At 40.0% G+C, this 15,458-nt stretch overlaps 1 protein-coding gene across 19 annotated transcripts in view; it reads right to left on the bottom strand.

Annotated features, from left to right (window-relative positions):
• Positions 1-15,458, bottom strand: part of PHF21A (PHD finger protein 21A) — a 183,653-nt gene that overhangs the window by 47,017 nt on the left and 121,178 nt on the right. For 14 of the 19 annotated variants that reach the window (XM_057748140.1, XM_057748132.1, XM_057748142.1 and 11 more), the window contains one exon: positions 3,513-3,722. In XM_057748140.1, coding sequence (XP_057604123.1) covers positions 3,513-3,722 — 210 coding nt within the window. The remainder of the gene's footprint in view (positions 1-3,512; positions 3,723-15,458) is intronic. The other 5 variants (XM_057748143.1, XM_057748144.1, XM_057748146.1 and 2 more) reach the window with 1 other exon arrangement.

The raw sequence follows: 15,458 nt of genomic DNA, 5'->3' as shown, positions 1-15,458 counted from the left end.
TTTTGATATCCAAACGTAATGAAAACCTCTGAACTGTTCTGGTAGGAGGCAGAGAAGACAGGGAGGAAAGGTGTCCAACAATAAACAAAATTATTTTTATGGAAGCTGTGATTAGTCCTTGGCTGGTTGATGCTATCCAAAAATGATCACCTTCAAAAGACAGCAGTTTCCCCAGTTTCATGAAGGGGTTCTTTATGAACAAAACCCAAACTGCATGAACTAGAAGTTAATGCAGAAAATACAGGGCAAGAAGCACTAACAGCAAATTCCTCTTATTTTTTTGCTAAGTTATTGTTTATTTACCTGCAAAGCATGAGGTATTGATTTAAAGAAAGAAGACTTCAACGTACAAATCAGAACTGAGAGGGATTATTAATATGGGCTCTAATTAACTTCCACATTAATTTTAGACTATTTATTTAATTCTGAATGGAAGGTAACTGTTGTACACCCGGACAACTATCAGTAGAACCTCTCCCCCTTTTGTCTATAAGGGTTTATTTTCTGTTTCGTTTTATTAACTGCATGCTTCTTTACATTCGCAGTCATTTAAAATGACAGAGTTGTGAATATAAGTTGAAGGGTACACCTGGTGTTCAACTATTCTTTTATTTTTTTCTGTAAGTTGGGAAAATTTCGAAATATACACACAAACATGAGCTGGAGTTAGTTACGTGAAGGGAACTGGTCCTCTCACTCCCCGCTGTCTTGGTACACGCTAATCACCTGACTTAGAGGAAAACACTTTCTCTTCCGAGCACCTCCTCCCTGCCCATGCAGGTTGCTAGATTAATAGTTAACCCTTCTGGACTTAGAAATTTAGTACATTCCATATATTAAACTTCCCATTTGTCCTTGACCTCATGAACCTTTAATGACTCCCGATGACTGCCAAAAACCCCAAAAGTTCTGCCACACGTTGGAGGGCTTGCACAAGCTAACCTCTTTCTACTTTCTGGTTTTATCTCCCTCTCCACCATTTCCTGGAATCCCCACTCCAGCTACAAGAGCCTCCTTGCTATTGCCAAGGCAGGCATTTACTTTTTTGAGTCCATACTTTTGTTCACATTGTTCTCTACACCTTGATGCTCTTGCTCGTCTGCCCATCACTGCAATCTCATGTATCTGCCAAGGCCCTGATCAAAAGCCACCTCCTTTACGAAGCACTCTCTGATCCCTGTAGGCAACACCACTGTCCTCTGGTACTTTCACAGCTCTCCTCGTCACTTTCATTTCATCCTTCTTTGTTAGCTGTTTACATCTTCCTCTCCTCCAAAATTTTTAGGTTCTTAAAAACAGAAATTCTGTCTTATTTGTGAATCTGTCCTCTACACTGCCCAGCACAGAGCTTGCATACAGTAGAGACTCAATAAATATTTACATAATGAATGAAAATAATTCTCATAGTTTATCGGATTCTAGGCAGGGACCATTACTACCTGTTTGTATACCAGAAGCTAGCACACAAGGAGCACCTGACAAACAATGATTGACAGTTTACTATAAAAACAAAACCCAATGACCTAGAGACCTTTTGGCTTTTAACATTAAACAAAACAAAACAATATAAAACACGCTTAGCTAAATCAATTAAGTATCTCGAGTGGGCTACCAGATGAGAGATGCCACATGACACTGTTCTGGGGACAGCCCTAGGCCCCTTGCTATTACCTTTCCAGCGCAGGACTCGGACTACCAGGGAAGGGAACAGCTACTGTAAGTGTCATATAAGTATTTCTTCTGATCTGTGGGATATGGAATCGTACTTGAACAGAAAGTTTCCATGGGGTAAGAGAGAAAACTCCTAGCACCAGGAAACAATGAATTCTACCACCCTCCTTCCATGTAAACACTTTCTGATCAAACTGTACTCTGGAAAGATAACAACCAGTCCAAGTCTGTATAAAACCCCACACAAGTAAACAGACAGGCAATCTTTTAGAAGAAATACAAGTCCTGGTCAGGGGGGTTTTAAAGTCAGTTTGAATGCCTAATTGCCAAATAGCCTTGGAGATTAGGGTAAAAATGATGTAGGCCACTCTAACTACTGATTTACAACATGGACTTTCATTTCCCTTCTTTGGCATTTTACACAGTGTGGGCACTTCTTTTTTTGGTATTGTATGGCAGTCTAGAGTAGGGAATGGACAGATTTTTCAGCCAGAACATCTGGGTTCAAATCTTGGTTCCACCATATAAGACATTCATGATTTTAGGAAATTACTTAATCTTTCTGTGCCTTAGTTTTCTTTTCTAAAAAACAGAGCTGATAATAATAATACTGTCCTTAGTAGGGCTGACGTGAGGCCTGTTATACGCGCATATGCGTGTATATGTAAAGTGCTTATGTTATACATGTAAAGTGCTTAGGAGAGCGCCAGTAGATGGTAATCTCTAATAAACATTAACTATCTTTAGTAATCTTCAGTATTTTTGTAATGTATTTTTCATTTTCAAAATATTGTATATGAACCAGCCCAATGTCCAAAAACAGTGACTAACCAAGCAGACTATAACGTGTTCCTCTACATATAAAGGTAGTGAAGATGGTGTTGGGGGGTGAGAGGTGCCCATGCTTAGGCTTCAGGAGATCCCAAAGTCCTTGAAACCATGTGCAAAAATGACTGTATTAGGTATGAATGTGTACTTTTCCGAGAAGGGAATCCATGACTTTCAACAGAGTCTTAAAGGGGTCTGTGATCTCCAAATGTCAAGAACCACTGCTCAAGTGTTCCATTTCAGAGGTATGTCCACACTACATATAAGTATGTAGAGATCAAGCTTGAATACTTTTCTTAATTGAATCATTCCCAAATATGTCCTTTTTTGTGTGTCTTGATTGCCTCAATATCCTTACATTATATGGTAGTATAAATGCTCTTTTCAGTAAAATCATTTGCACAGCTACACCAATTAGAATATTACTAAGGTTCCCGCTCCTTAGTGCTATTTTTGACCTGTACCTTCCATTTCAGATTTCCTTTAGTGTATGAGAACAGATACATATTCTTATATGAGATGGACGTGGAAATGAGTATTTCACTTCTATGAAATATTTCACCTTCTAAATGCCTTTTTCTACCTGGTCCCATGGGCACTGACCCTGGAATATCTCCACACCTAATTGCTAAGAATTCCAGAAAAACAATTCCTAAGGAGGTCAAGTCATGAAGACTTTTAGAACAAGTGCAAATAAATACTTCTAGAAATTCAAAATAAGACTTTCATTCTGTTCTAATACAGAGAAGTGATTTTTCTTTGTCACTGATTACCTTTTCCCCTTCTTCGGACAGATGGGAGATCAATTTACCTTTTATGCTCTGGTAAACTTATTTCCTTCAGGCAATGAATTTCAAGTGATTATCATCCCAGATACAGCATAAGAAAGTAACCAAAATAACTTTTGTTCAGTGCTAGTTGAAGTTGTTAATATAGCCTGAAACAGGACCTGGTTCTCCGTGACCAACAACAAATCAGCCCACAGCACGAAGCCCGCGGTGCTCCGTCCACACCTGTACCTGTGACGCAGTCAGGCTGGGAGAGGATGCAGCTGACTGGGCGTGGTGGTGGTGGTACTGCTGCTGCTGCGGTAGCTGCTGTAGTGGCTGCTGCTGTGCTGTTTGCAGTTTGTTTTCAGATTGTGGCAATGGCTGTATCTGGAACTTGTCTGGTTGCTCTTGCTTTACTATCAGGTTCTTCCGTAGCTGTTCAACTACTCTTTTCTACCAAATGAGGACAAGAAAGAATAAGACCTGTCAGAACACTGTTCTGTCAGCTGTACAGAATCAGGCAGCAATTATATGCCTCTGACATCTTTTCTGCAACTAGCTTACTCTAAAACTCGTTACACCTAACATTTACAGATTAGACAACTGAGGAGAAACCCACTGCATAAGAAACATTTTATATACAAAGGGAAACTGAGGCACAGTTGAGAAGAAAAGCTAATGACGGTCACACAGCAGAGCTGAGACTCCTTGACTATTATTACTGAGTGTGCTGGGCCAGAGAGGCAGTATAACGTAGCAGTAAAGACATGACTTTGGAGACATACTGCCTCAATTCAAATTTCAGTTTTGCTACTTACCAGCTATATGATGTTGGTCAAGCCATTTAACCTATCTGTGCCTCAATTTCCTGTTCTGTGAAAATGAGGTGATTATCAATATCCTTGGATTCTTCTGAGTACCAAACGGCCTCACGTAAAGTACTTGGAACTATGATTGGCACACACCGTTGGTCTTTTTTTTTTTTTTTGGATCTTATAACATAGATACCAGTCACACTACAGTCACTTCTGTTAATCAAACAAACATCATGTATCTATCCCAGTTTCAAACATTAAACAGACTTTTAAACAAAGAAATTCTGATACCAGCACTATGCAATATACACAACAGACATTCTAAATGACTGAAACATGTAACTCACGAGCACTGCTTTGCTGGGATAGGATCCATGAAAACACATACATTTGCTTAGGCAGAGTAAGGTTTCAGCTACATGGGATGAAAATTTTAAATTAAGGATTTTTGAATCTCCTGTCCTTGTTGAAATCCAAGAAAACGGTGTGTTTGGAAACCTTCATTGCTATGATAATACATTTCAACAAAAAAGGTAAGCACCATGTGGGCATGGATTTATTTTGTTCACAACTAAACTCTGCATTTTGAACTATGCAGCTAAATAAGTGTCCTTGTTCTCTTCAACTGGTGTGTAAAGTGATGGAACCAAAGAACAGCAAATGGCTCAGAGAAAATATAATAACCATTTGGGGCCAGACCTGGATTCTGACTCTCTTGCCCTAATGGCTGGAAGAAACTATAAGCCGTACTCCTTGCTCAGACTTTCAAGTGAGTTTATCAGCTGAGGTTTGTTATTTCTGACAGAAATGGATTGCTCTTTTCTAATACAGATTTTAACTAGAGAAGAAGAAGTAAATGAAGATCTTTAAATAAGGGGATAAGTGAAACCATAAGGGCCAGGTTGACTTTCACATTCCTGCGTATGATTCTAACCAACTTCACTACACATATTCTCTAAAGAATCCAAACCTACAGCTTACTTGCTTAACCTACTTGAACATTAAGATACTTACAAGGGCTTCCTAGGTGGCGCAGTAGTTGAGAATCTGCCTGCCAATGCAGGGGACACAGGTTTGATCCCTGCTCCAGGAAGATCCCACATGCCTTGGAGCTTTAGAGCCTGTGAGCCACAACTATTGAGCCCATGTGCTGCAACTACTGAAGCCCATGCGCCTAGAGCCCGTGCTCCGCAACAAGAGAAGCCACGGCAATGAGGAGCCTGCGCACCACAATGATGAGTAGCTCCCACTCACTGCAACTGAAAAGAAAGCCTGAGCACAAGCCAAAAAGACCCAACACAGCCAATAAAATAAATTAATTAATTAAAAAAGATACAATATGGATTTTTAAAAACTTTAAGCCAATACAAAATAAATTTTAATATTTTTATTACTGATTCTTTTTAGGCAATGAAAATATCACATAAAGGCCAATTTGGAGGTGGGGAGTCTGTTATACTTTATACTCTACTAGCACTGCCTCTTTGAGCAGTTATATATTAAAAAGAAAAGATGCAGAGTCCAAAGTCTTTCCAGAAACCATCTGCAGAATACTAAAAATGCAAATTAATAAAAATATCAAATTCTTATAAAAATAACTTTCAAGTCTTCAAAATCCTATTTCTCAAGTGTAAAAGGCAGAGTACTTGAGTGGATATAGTTTAAGAGAAGGAGAAGTAACAGTGGTGCCATGGATAATTCTGAGTATCCCACATAGATTTTATTGCTTGGTGACTGCAGGAGCATGTAGACATTTAACAACTAAACCACTACTTAGAGGTGCCTGCAGCCCCTCCCCCACATATGAATCAGCATTCATCAAACATACTAACAAACTAGCTAAAGCATAGATAGCATCAGGGTTCTTGGTCCCTTTACCAAAACAAAAACAAATCGGGGGGAGGAGAGAAACCAGGAGGAAATAATACAAACACACATGTGACACCTGCCAAAAAAATGAACTTGGGACAAAAACAGCGCAGGAAACTAAATAATTACTATACCAGACACAAGAGGAAAGGGTGTGTTTCTCCTCTACAGCCATCCTGAGGAAATACAGGGTGCTCTCCTACTTACTGCCTAACTAGAAGCAAGAGACAAAGCTCGGAACCCACTCACAGCGTTCCGTACGACAGAAGGGACGAGTAGGGGCAAGAACAAGAAAGGGACGCAGGCCAGCACTCTGCAGCTGCATGGCGAGAGCAAGGGGACACCCCGTCAGAACCAGAACCAGCAGCGTGGGAGTCAGTGCGTCACATGCGTTCACAACTGTTCCTCCCCCAAGGCCAGAAACAAAGTGGGCAGGGGAGATGGGATCAAAATACCCACAAACTTACATGAGTCCCTGAGAAGAGGGAAAAAAAGGGAGAAGGAGCTGTGCAGACTGGACATGGGTCAGATCATATGAGGTGGGTAACACTTTCTTTGAAAGAAGGTGCTGGCGTATTTCAGAGAGCCGCTCAGAAATGCACTGCCCTGGCAGTCCTCGCTGTGTCCACTAGAAGATTAGAAGAATACACAGCATATAGTTGTGCACGTCTATGAAGTTTGTTTTAAATATCAAGGTTCAGAGGAAGCATCGATGCTTTCTGTCAATTAAACTATTCACTGCATTTTGAAAATCCATGATCTGAAGTTAGATGAGCTCTGCAGTGGAGGCGCTCCTTAGGTGTACAGAGGCCCAGCACACTCTTTACAGGACTGGCTAATAAAGGAGAGTTGCGCTGTGCAGTAGCTGGCTTTTCTAGGTCCCACAACCCAGTCTTGTTCTAGTTCAGTCTTGCAGCTCTGGCAAATATAACAGTCACATTAACTCCTGCAGGACCCCAATCTGGGTCAGTACAAGTTCTGCGTGGCGGTGAGAGAATACAGCTATAATACTTCATAAATTTTAGCTTGTGGTATCAAGCAAAGTTCTTAAGTAGCCTCTCATCTCCACAGGAAATGAGCCTATGTTCTTTTACCATTATGTGTTTTAAACAAAGAAATCATGATTTCTGCTGGTCACTGATGAAGGTTATACTGGCATAAACAACTGGATATTTTCAATATTGTTCACATATAAAGGAGACCTTTAAACACAGCTAATTATCTTGGAACGTTATCCTGAAGCTTTGAGAAAACACTAAGTCTCACAAACTGGCCATTCGTCACTCACTAACAAGCGAATGAGAGCTAAAAAAAGGGGGGGAGGGCGGCTGGGGAACAAAAGAAATGAGAAAGGAAAAGCTAAAAAGAATGAAGGCAGAAGGGAGAGAGGAAAAAGTGAGCAATTTATTTAACCCTACCCTTCCCTGCTTAATATATTCCCTATAAACAATGTGCCAGGCGTCCAGAATGGCTAGTACCGCCCCCTTCAATTCACCTGTCAAGAACTGCTCCATAAACCCAGCATGTGATCACGAGCCTCCGATTCCCTTGACACTCGCATCACTAGGTTTCATCAGGGCTTGTTCAGGCAGAAGGGTTCATGGAGCCTCTGACACTTGAAGTCACAGTTTCTGAGACAGGTAGTCAACCATGATCAATATTGTGACATTCAGCGATACTATCAATGTGTTCACACGACAGCAAGACAGATTCCAAAGAAAAACACAGAAGTTTACAGGTCAGATTCAACAGAGAATCGGGTTCATTTTTCTGCTATCTAAGTCAATCATTCCAAGTGCCACGGCCTTGGTCAACACGGAAGGGAGATGGAGTGGTGGAAGAACAGCCCCTATCCCTCCAATTGAGCCACTATTTCCATCAAATCCTCACACAAATTTTAGAAAACTTCTCTCAAAAGCAACTCCAGGCACAAGCCCTGCCCTCCACAACTGGACGCTGGTGCCTCAAGCCTCCGTTTTTCCACACAGTCTCTCGGCTTGCTTGTGTTCTCCTCAGCATTAGCTGCTCCTGTATCAATTATGAGAGGGCCATATCCACTCAGGCATCTCCTCACATAGTACTGCCTTAAAAATTCATCCTTTTTTCCTCCATGATCAACCACACAATCAGAAAATATAACCTTCCCCCTTCATATCACAGACTTGTAACTTTTCACAAATCCGGGAAGTCAAGAACAAACCTTACCTATCTTCATGCCTAAAATGCAGTGAAAAATCTTCCCAGGTCTTCAGACTCATCATCTGCCCAAATGAAACCAGGGATACCAAATTTTTTGGGTGCCTACAAACTAACATGGAGAAATTCACATTTGTTAATAAAATCAGAATTTACTCAAAGAGAAGAGCAGGGAAAAAACCCTTTCTACTGTCCAACTGAAAGTCAACCAACTGTATTTATAAGTAACACCAATATTTAACAACACTGAAGACGCAGGAAAGAGATTAGATGAGTCTTCAGAATGCTGCCACATAATTATCCTCTAAAGAATAGGGTATGCAGACTTCCCTGGTGGCGCAGTGGTTAAGAATCCTCCTACCAATGCAGGGGACACGGGTTTGATGCCTGGTCCAAGAAGATCCCACATGCCACAGAGCAACTAAGCCCGTGTGCCACAACTTCTGAGCCTGTGCTCTAGAGCCCGCGAGCGGCAACTACTGAGCCCACGTGCCGAGAGTCCGTGCTCCACAAGAGAACCCACCTCAATGAGAAGCCCACACACTGCAGTGAAGAGTAGCCCCCGCTCGCCGCAACTAGAGAAAGCCCGCGTGCAGCAATGAAGACCCAACGCAGCCAATAAATAAACAAACATATATTTTTAAAAAAAGAATAGGGTATGTTACTGGCATAACGTTAATGACAAAATCACAATTCAGAGTAAAAGGTGTGTGCTGTTTAAAGGAAATAGAAAATTATGTGAAGACTCCACCATTTTATAAACAAAAACACACGGAAAAGAAGCAATAAACTCAAAATAAGCTCCTTCTTGATGTAATAACCGAAATTGAGTGGGAGGATATGTACTAAAGTTACTAGAGGGAATGTTTACGGGAGACACACACGACAGAATTCTGACAGGAGAGCAGGAGGAAGAATATGGGTGGCAGCATTTAAAACAAAATATGTGGGGTAATGTCCTCGTGGTCCAGCGGCTAGGACTCGGGGTTTTCGCTGCCAGGGCTCAGGCTCAGTCCCTGCTTGGGGAACTAATATCCTTCAAGCTGTGTGGTGCACCCAAAAATATATGTGTGTACACACACACACACACACACACACACGCATACTTAGATAAAAAAAATTACCTTTCATTCATTTTGTAAGCCACCAGAAGGTTTTTCCCCAAACTTTCTGATATTCAGTTTCCGGGTTAGAATTAGACAAATAGCTTCTAACCTTATAAGCCTTTTTAAAAAGGAATATATTCTTGAAAAACACTACCTGTTTGACAGAGCAGTATCTACAACCTCATCTGATACAGTGAACTGTGTATGTTATCTAGTAAAGAGGATTTGTTTGGTCTTAGAGAGTAAGGAACACAGATATTTTGCAGTTCTGCAAAGTGTCGTGGAACTTGTCAGTACAATTTAGATGAATTAAGGAACAGCAGCAATTGGAATTATGAGGGTTTTTTTCAGTAAAGTTCAAAATTCTCAACATGGATGCTTAACAGATGGTAGAGAATGCATATGTCATGGATACTGATTAGACTTTGTTTTTTTTTAATTAAAAATATTCTTTGGGGTTTACTCTTCCTTCAAAATATACACACACACACACATGCTGATATTTACATCAATAGGTTTTACATCCCATCTCCACAGGAGATTAGACCTTTTATTCATTATTCATATCAATGGGATTTATATCCCATTTTCACTGGGGATTAGACCCTTTAGTTGATAGCCTGATTGAAATGCAGTTTACTTTTTTCTTATTTAGTTCATTCACGTTCTAACAGGTAAACTCAACCCCACATTCCCCCAACTCCTTATTCGTGACTATAAAAGACTGCTAAGACTGCTATAATCAAACTTTGTCTAAATCAAGGAACCCTTCTAAGAACCTGGGGACTGTCTTTAATTTGTATCAAAGAAGAAAGAGTGTAGCTGTCTACTCAAGAGAGATGGGTCCCTGGAGAACTACAGTGCTTCAATATGTAACACCCAGATGCTAGGACAAAATAGTACCAACACAGAGACAGACTAAAAAAAGAGCATTGCATTCTGGGAATGGCAGTTGAAATATATTTCTCTATAATAAAAGATGAAGGAAGCCAAAATCAGAACCCAGTTAGCTTGCATTTAAGTTTTCTACGTTTCTTTGAAGTACTAAGCTATACTTTCCTGTTTGCCTCAGAAAAATATTGGGTATCAAATGAACTGATGGTGGAGAGGGCTTAGGAAATTGTCGAGGGCAATATGAAAATCAGAGATGATAACCGATGAATAATACAATTTCTCTACTGTGAATTTTTAGCTAAGAGCAATAGCTAATTAAATGTGACTTCTCAATGTCAATTATCTCAATCATTTTATTTTTAACATCTAGTCAAACATTTTATGTTTGTTCAAACTACGTTTTGTTTTGCTTTTTTTTTTTTTAAATGAGAATCACCCAAAAAAAGTACAGGATTAAGGAAGAATACTACTTGTTGCCTTTTTATCTCAGAAATCAAGCACATCAGGGAATATCTTCCTGTGTAGAAATCGAGGGATGGCCCAGATTTCTTACACCTCCACTCGTGGTTCAGGGCCATATTCTGAATGCATAACATAGATGTCCAAGTTCAATGTAACCTGACCCAGCAAAGACCCTTGATACAATAATGAGAACAGAAAAAAACTTAAGAACCATTTATAATCTGCACAATTTAGCTGCTTGCTAATATAAAAAAGTGCCTGAATCACTGTGTTTGTACCACAGTGAGATAAGACACAGATGCTATTAATTTGTAAATTAAACTCCAGTTCAGTAAAATGCATAGCCCTCTCTAACTATCTGTTACAAACCTGCACATACCACCAGCTTGCCATTCATCATTCCATGGCCCTACCTCACAATCTAAAAGGCAACACTGCCTTTAATGTCAGAGTTGTCCCATACACTACAGAAATTCTCTCACTGCTCTGCCCTGAAGCTGCTATGGTTTTCCTCACAAAGAAATATGATTGGAAATGGCTGCACAGTAGCCGTCCCTGACAAGTTGGATATGAAAATACAATTTAAGCACAATAATGACCCTAAAATGGGGGAGGCGGGGGAGAGAAGGAAGAACAAAACCAAAAACCTCTATTATTTTATGGAATACTGCTCAGGTAAAAAAGATTGTTCTGCTTACTCCAAGCCCGAGGTACAATTTGAGATAATGTAGGAAGCCCCCTTTCCACAGAACCACGAGGCATAATCAGATTCTGGGAGAGGTAAATATAATAGATTATCTAACCAAATTCTACACAGAACACACGTACTAAATCATGGATCAATCATTTCCAAAGGGAGGATATCTTTTTAACAATCCTCAATTCTGCAGTTTTTGCTTAAAAGAGAGAAAAAGACAAGAATATTATAACTATATACTGTGTCAGACAGGATATATCAGATAGAAAATATTTCTGATGAAATGTTACCTCTTCCTTACATTTAAACAAAAGTAGGTCTTATAAATCACTAACACTGATATTTTGAATAAGTATTTTAACAAAAGCACAACCTGAACAATACTCTTTATGCTTAAAAACATGTTTTTTAATCTACCATAATAGGATAAACTCACAGATTAACAGATTCCAAAACTACTGAATGAATATCTCTTAATTTCACAAAGCATTCACTATTTCAGTAGTTTATCACCAAATATTTGTTACAATCACTTAGAGAAAAAAAATAAACAGTGTTATAAATTTACTTTCTGACAAGACCCCACATAAACAACAGAGAGGAAACCATTCCATCACCTATGCAGGCTGCCAAGATGAGGGACAGTTAACTTCAAGGAACTGCATCTTCCAAGGCACATGGCAAAGGATGATTTGCACTACTCTGTATTTAGTCTGAGTTTTCTGCATCAGACACAGAAGAAACCTGAATGCGTCTTTCAGAATTTCAGAGCAGGTTTGATTTTTCTTGTTTTAAACTGTCAGTACTAGAAATTTTATTAAAGAGATTCAGCAATACAGGAAAAAAAGCATGAACAAAGCATCTTGTTAGAAATTTTAAATTTGTATTAAATCTGAGGTGTGAAGAAAAACATTTTTCACAGATTATGAAAAGTACTGAATCCAATTCACAAATCTCTACACAAGTATTTAAAGTCTTTACACACACCCATGCACATGCAAGCACATACTCTAACTTTTAGAAAAGACAGAATGGCCACAGTAAAAATGATTTGTTATTTTTATCTTCTTTTAGCATACTTTTTTACTACTGAAGGCATACCTGACTCTTTACTATATGGTCCTCCAGTTTCCACATTCAACGAAATTACTGACGTGAAGAGCCAAAGGAGAAGAGGACATTGCACTGAATATAAGATATGTCCTGGGGCTTCCCTGGTGGCGCAGTGGTTAAGAGGCTGCCTGCCAATGTGGGGGACACGGGTTCCACCCCTGGGCTGGGAGGATCCTACATGCTGAGGAGCAGCTGAGCCCGTGTACCATAACTACTGAGCCTGTGCTCTAGAGCCCACAAGCCACAACTACTGAGCCCACATGCCATAACTACTGAAGCCCACACACCTAGAGCCCGTGCTCTGCAACAGGAGAGGCCAACACAGTGAGAGCCCCGCGCACCGCAATGAAGAGCAGCCCCTGCTCTCCGCAGCTAGAGAAAGCCCGTGTGCAGCAATGAAGACCCGATGCAGCCAATAAATAAATAAATAAATAATCTTAAAAAAAAGATATGTCCCTTGTTTTGTTTTGTTTTAAATTATTTTTATTGTAGTCTGCATTTCATTTTTATTTTTTCAAATTTATTTTTTTACTAAAGTATAGTTGATATACAACACATACAAGTTATAGGTGTACAAAATAGTGATTCACAATTTTTAAAGGTTATATTCCATTTATAGTTATTATAAAATATTTGCTATATTCCCCACATGTACAACATATCCTTGTAGCTTATTTTTTTTAATTAATTTATTTATTTATTGTCTGTGTTGGGTCTTTGTTTCTGCACACGAGCTTTCTCTAGCTGCGGCAAGGGGGCGGGGAGCGGCTGCTCTTCATTGTGGTGCCTGGGCTCCTCATTGTGGTGGCTTCCTTTGTTGCGGAGCACGGGCTCTAGGCGCACGGGCTTCAGTAGTTGCAGCACGTGGGCTCAATAGTTGTGGCTCACAGGCTCTAGAGCGCAGGCTCAATAGTGTGGTGCACGGGCTTATTTGCTCCGAGGCATGTGGGATCTTCCTGGAGCAGGGATGGAACCCGTGTCCCCTGCATTGGCAGGCGGATTCTTAACCACTGCGCCACCTAGGAAGTCCCCTTGTAGCTTATTTTACACCTAACAGTTTGTACCTCTTAATTCCCTCCCCATATTGCCCCTCCCCTCTTCCCTCTTCCCACTGGTAACTACTAGTTTGTTCTCTGTATCTGTGCTAGACTTAATTTTTTAAAGCAATTTTACGTTCACAGTAAAATTGAGTGGAAAGTACAGAGGATTCTCCCCTATCCTCTGCTCCCCCACCCACCGCCTCCCTATCAACAGTCCCGTCAGGATGGAACATTTGTTAAAACTGATGAGCCCATATGGACACATCGTTATCACCCCAAATCCACAGTTTACACTACAGTTCACTCTTTTTTAAAAAATTGAAGTATAGTTGATTTACAACGTTGTATTAGTCTCTGGTGTACAGCAAAGGGATTCAAATATACATACATAAACATATTCTTTTTCATATTCTTTTCCATTATAGGTTGTTACAAGATATCGAATGTAGTTCCCTGTGTTATACAGTAGAATCTTGTTACCTATCATATATAGTAGTTTGTATCTGCTAATCCCAACCCCCTAAATTATCCCCCCTTTCCCCTTTAATAACCATACTGTTTGTTTTCTATGCTTGTGAGTCTGTTTCTGTTTCATAAATAAGTTTGTATCATATTTGTATCATATTTTAGATTCCACATATAAGTGATATCATATAATATTTTTCTTTCTCTGTCTGACTTCACTTAGTATGGTAATCTCTAGATCCAACCATGTTGCTGCAAATCATATTATTTCATTCTTTTTTATGGCTAAGTAGTATTCCATCACATATATATACTACATCTTTTTATTCATTCATCTGTCAATGGACATTTAAGTTGCTTCCATGTCTTTTTGGCTATTGTAAACAGTGCTGCTATGAACACTGGGGTGCATTATCTTTTCAAATTAGAATTTTCTCCAGCTATATGCCTAGCAGTGGGATTGCTGGATCATATGGTAGCTCTATTTATAGTTTCTTAAGGAACCTCCATACTGTTCTCCATAGTGGCTGCACCTATTTACATTTCTACTAAGAGTGTGGGAGGGTCGAGGGTTTACTCTTAAATGTTGTGCATTCTATGGGTTTTGACAAATGTACAATGCCACGTATCCACCACTGCAGTATCATACGGAATAGGTTCACTGCCCTAAAAATCCTCCGTGCTCCGTTTATTCCTCTCTCCCTCCCCCAACTCCTAGCATCCCTGATCAGTCTACTGTCTCTATAATTCTGCCTTTTCCAGAATGTCACATACTGGAATCACAGTAGATAGCCTTTTCTTTTCTTTTTTTTTCTGTTTATTAATTAATTAATTCATTTTATTTTTGGCTCTGTTGGGTCTGCAATTGCTCTGCTCGGGCTTTCTCTAGTTGTGGTGAGCAGGGTCTACTCTTCATTGCAGCAGGCAGCTTCTCATTGCAGTGGCTTCCCTTGTTGTAGAGCATGGGCTCCAGGCGTGCGGGCTTTAGTAGTTGTAGCACGTGGGCTCAGTAGTTGTGGCACACGGGCTTAGTTGCTCCGTGGCATGTGGGATCTTCCTGGACCAGAGATTGAACCCATGTCCCCTGCACTGGCAGGCGGATTCTTAACCACTACACCACCTGGGCAGTCCCAGCCTTTTCAAATTGGCTTCTTTCACTTAGTAATACATGTTGGTTCTTACATGTCTTTTCATGGCTTGATAGCTCATTCTTTTTACCCCTGTATAATATTCCAGTGTCAGAATAAACCACAGTAGTCTTCTGATTTTTAAATACAGTCTAATGTGGCAGCTGGTGAGTTCTAGAGTGATTACAATAAAAACAACAGCAATAATATCAAATAGATATTACCTGCCAGGTAGGACACTAAGGCTCTGAGCATCTAAGTGACTTGACCTAGGTCTCAAGTTATGGGCAGAGTCAGACTGAAAAGTTCTAGTTCCTGATACCTAATTTCTTATCTCTCCCTCCCCCCATTATTTTACTTGCTGGTAAGGACTTGAAGCTCTTACATCTATATACTATATTATAT

Source organism: Hippopotamus amphibius, chromosome 9 (assembly GCF_030028045.1).
Source record: "Hippopotamus amphibius kiboko isolate mHipAmp2 chromosome 9, mHipAmp2.hap2, whole genome shotgun sequence".
NCBI lineage: Eukaryota > Metazoa > Chordata > Mammalia > Artiodactyla > Hippopotamidae > Hippopotamus > Hippopotamus amphibius.
This window is presented reverse-complemented; position numbering and strand designations above follow the sequence as displayed.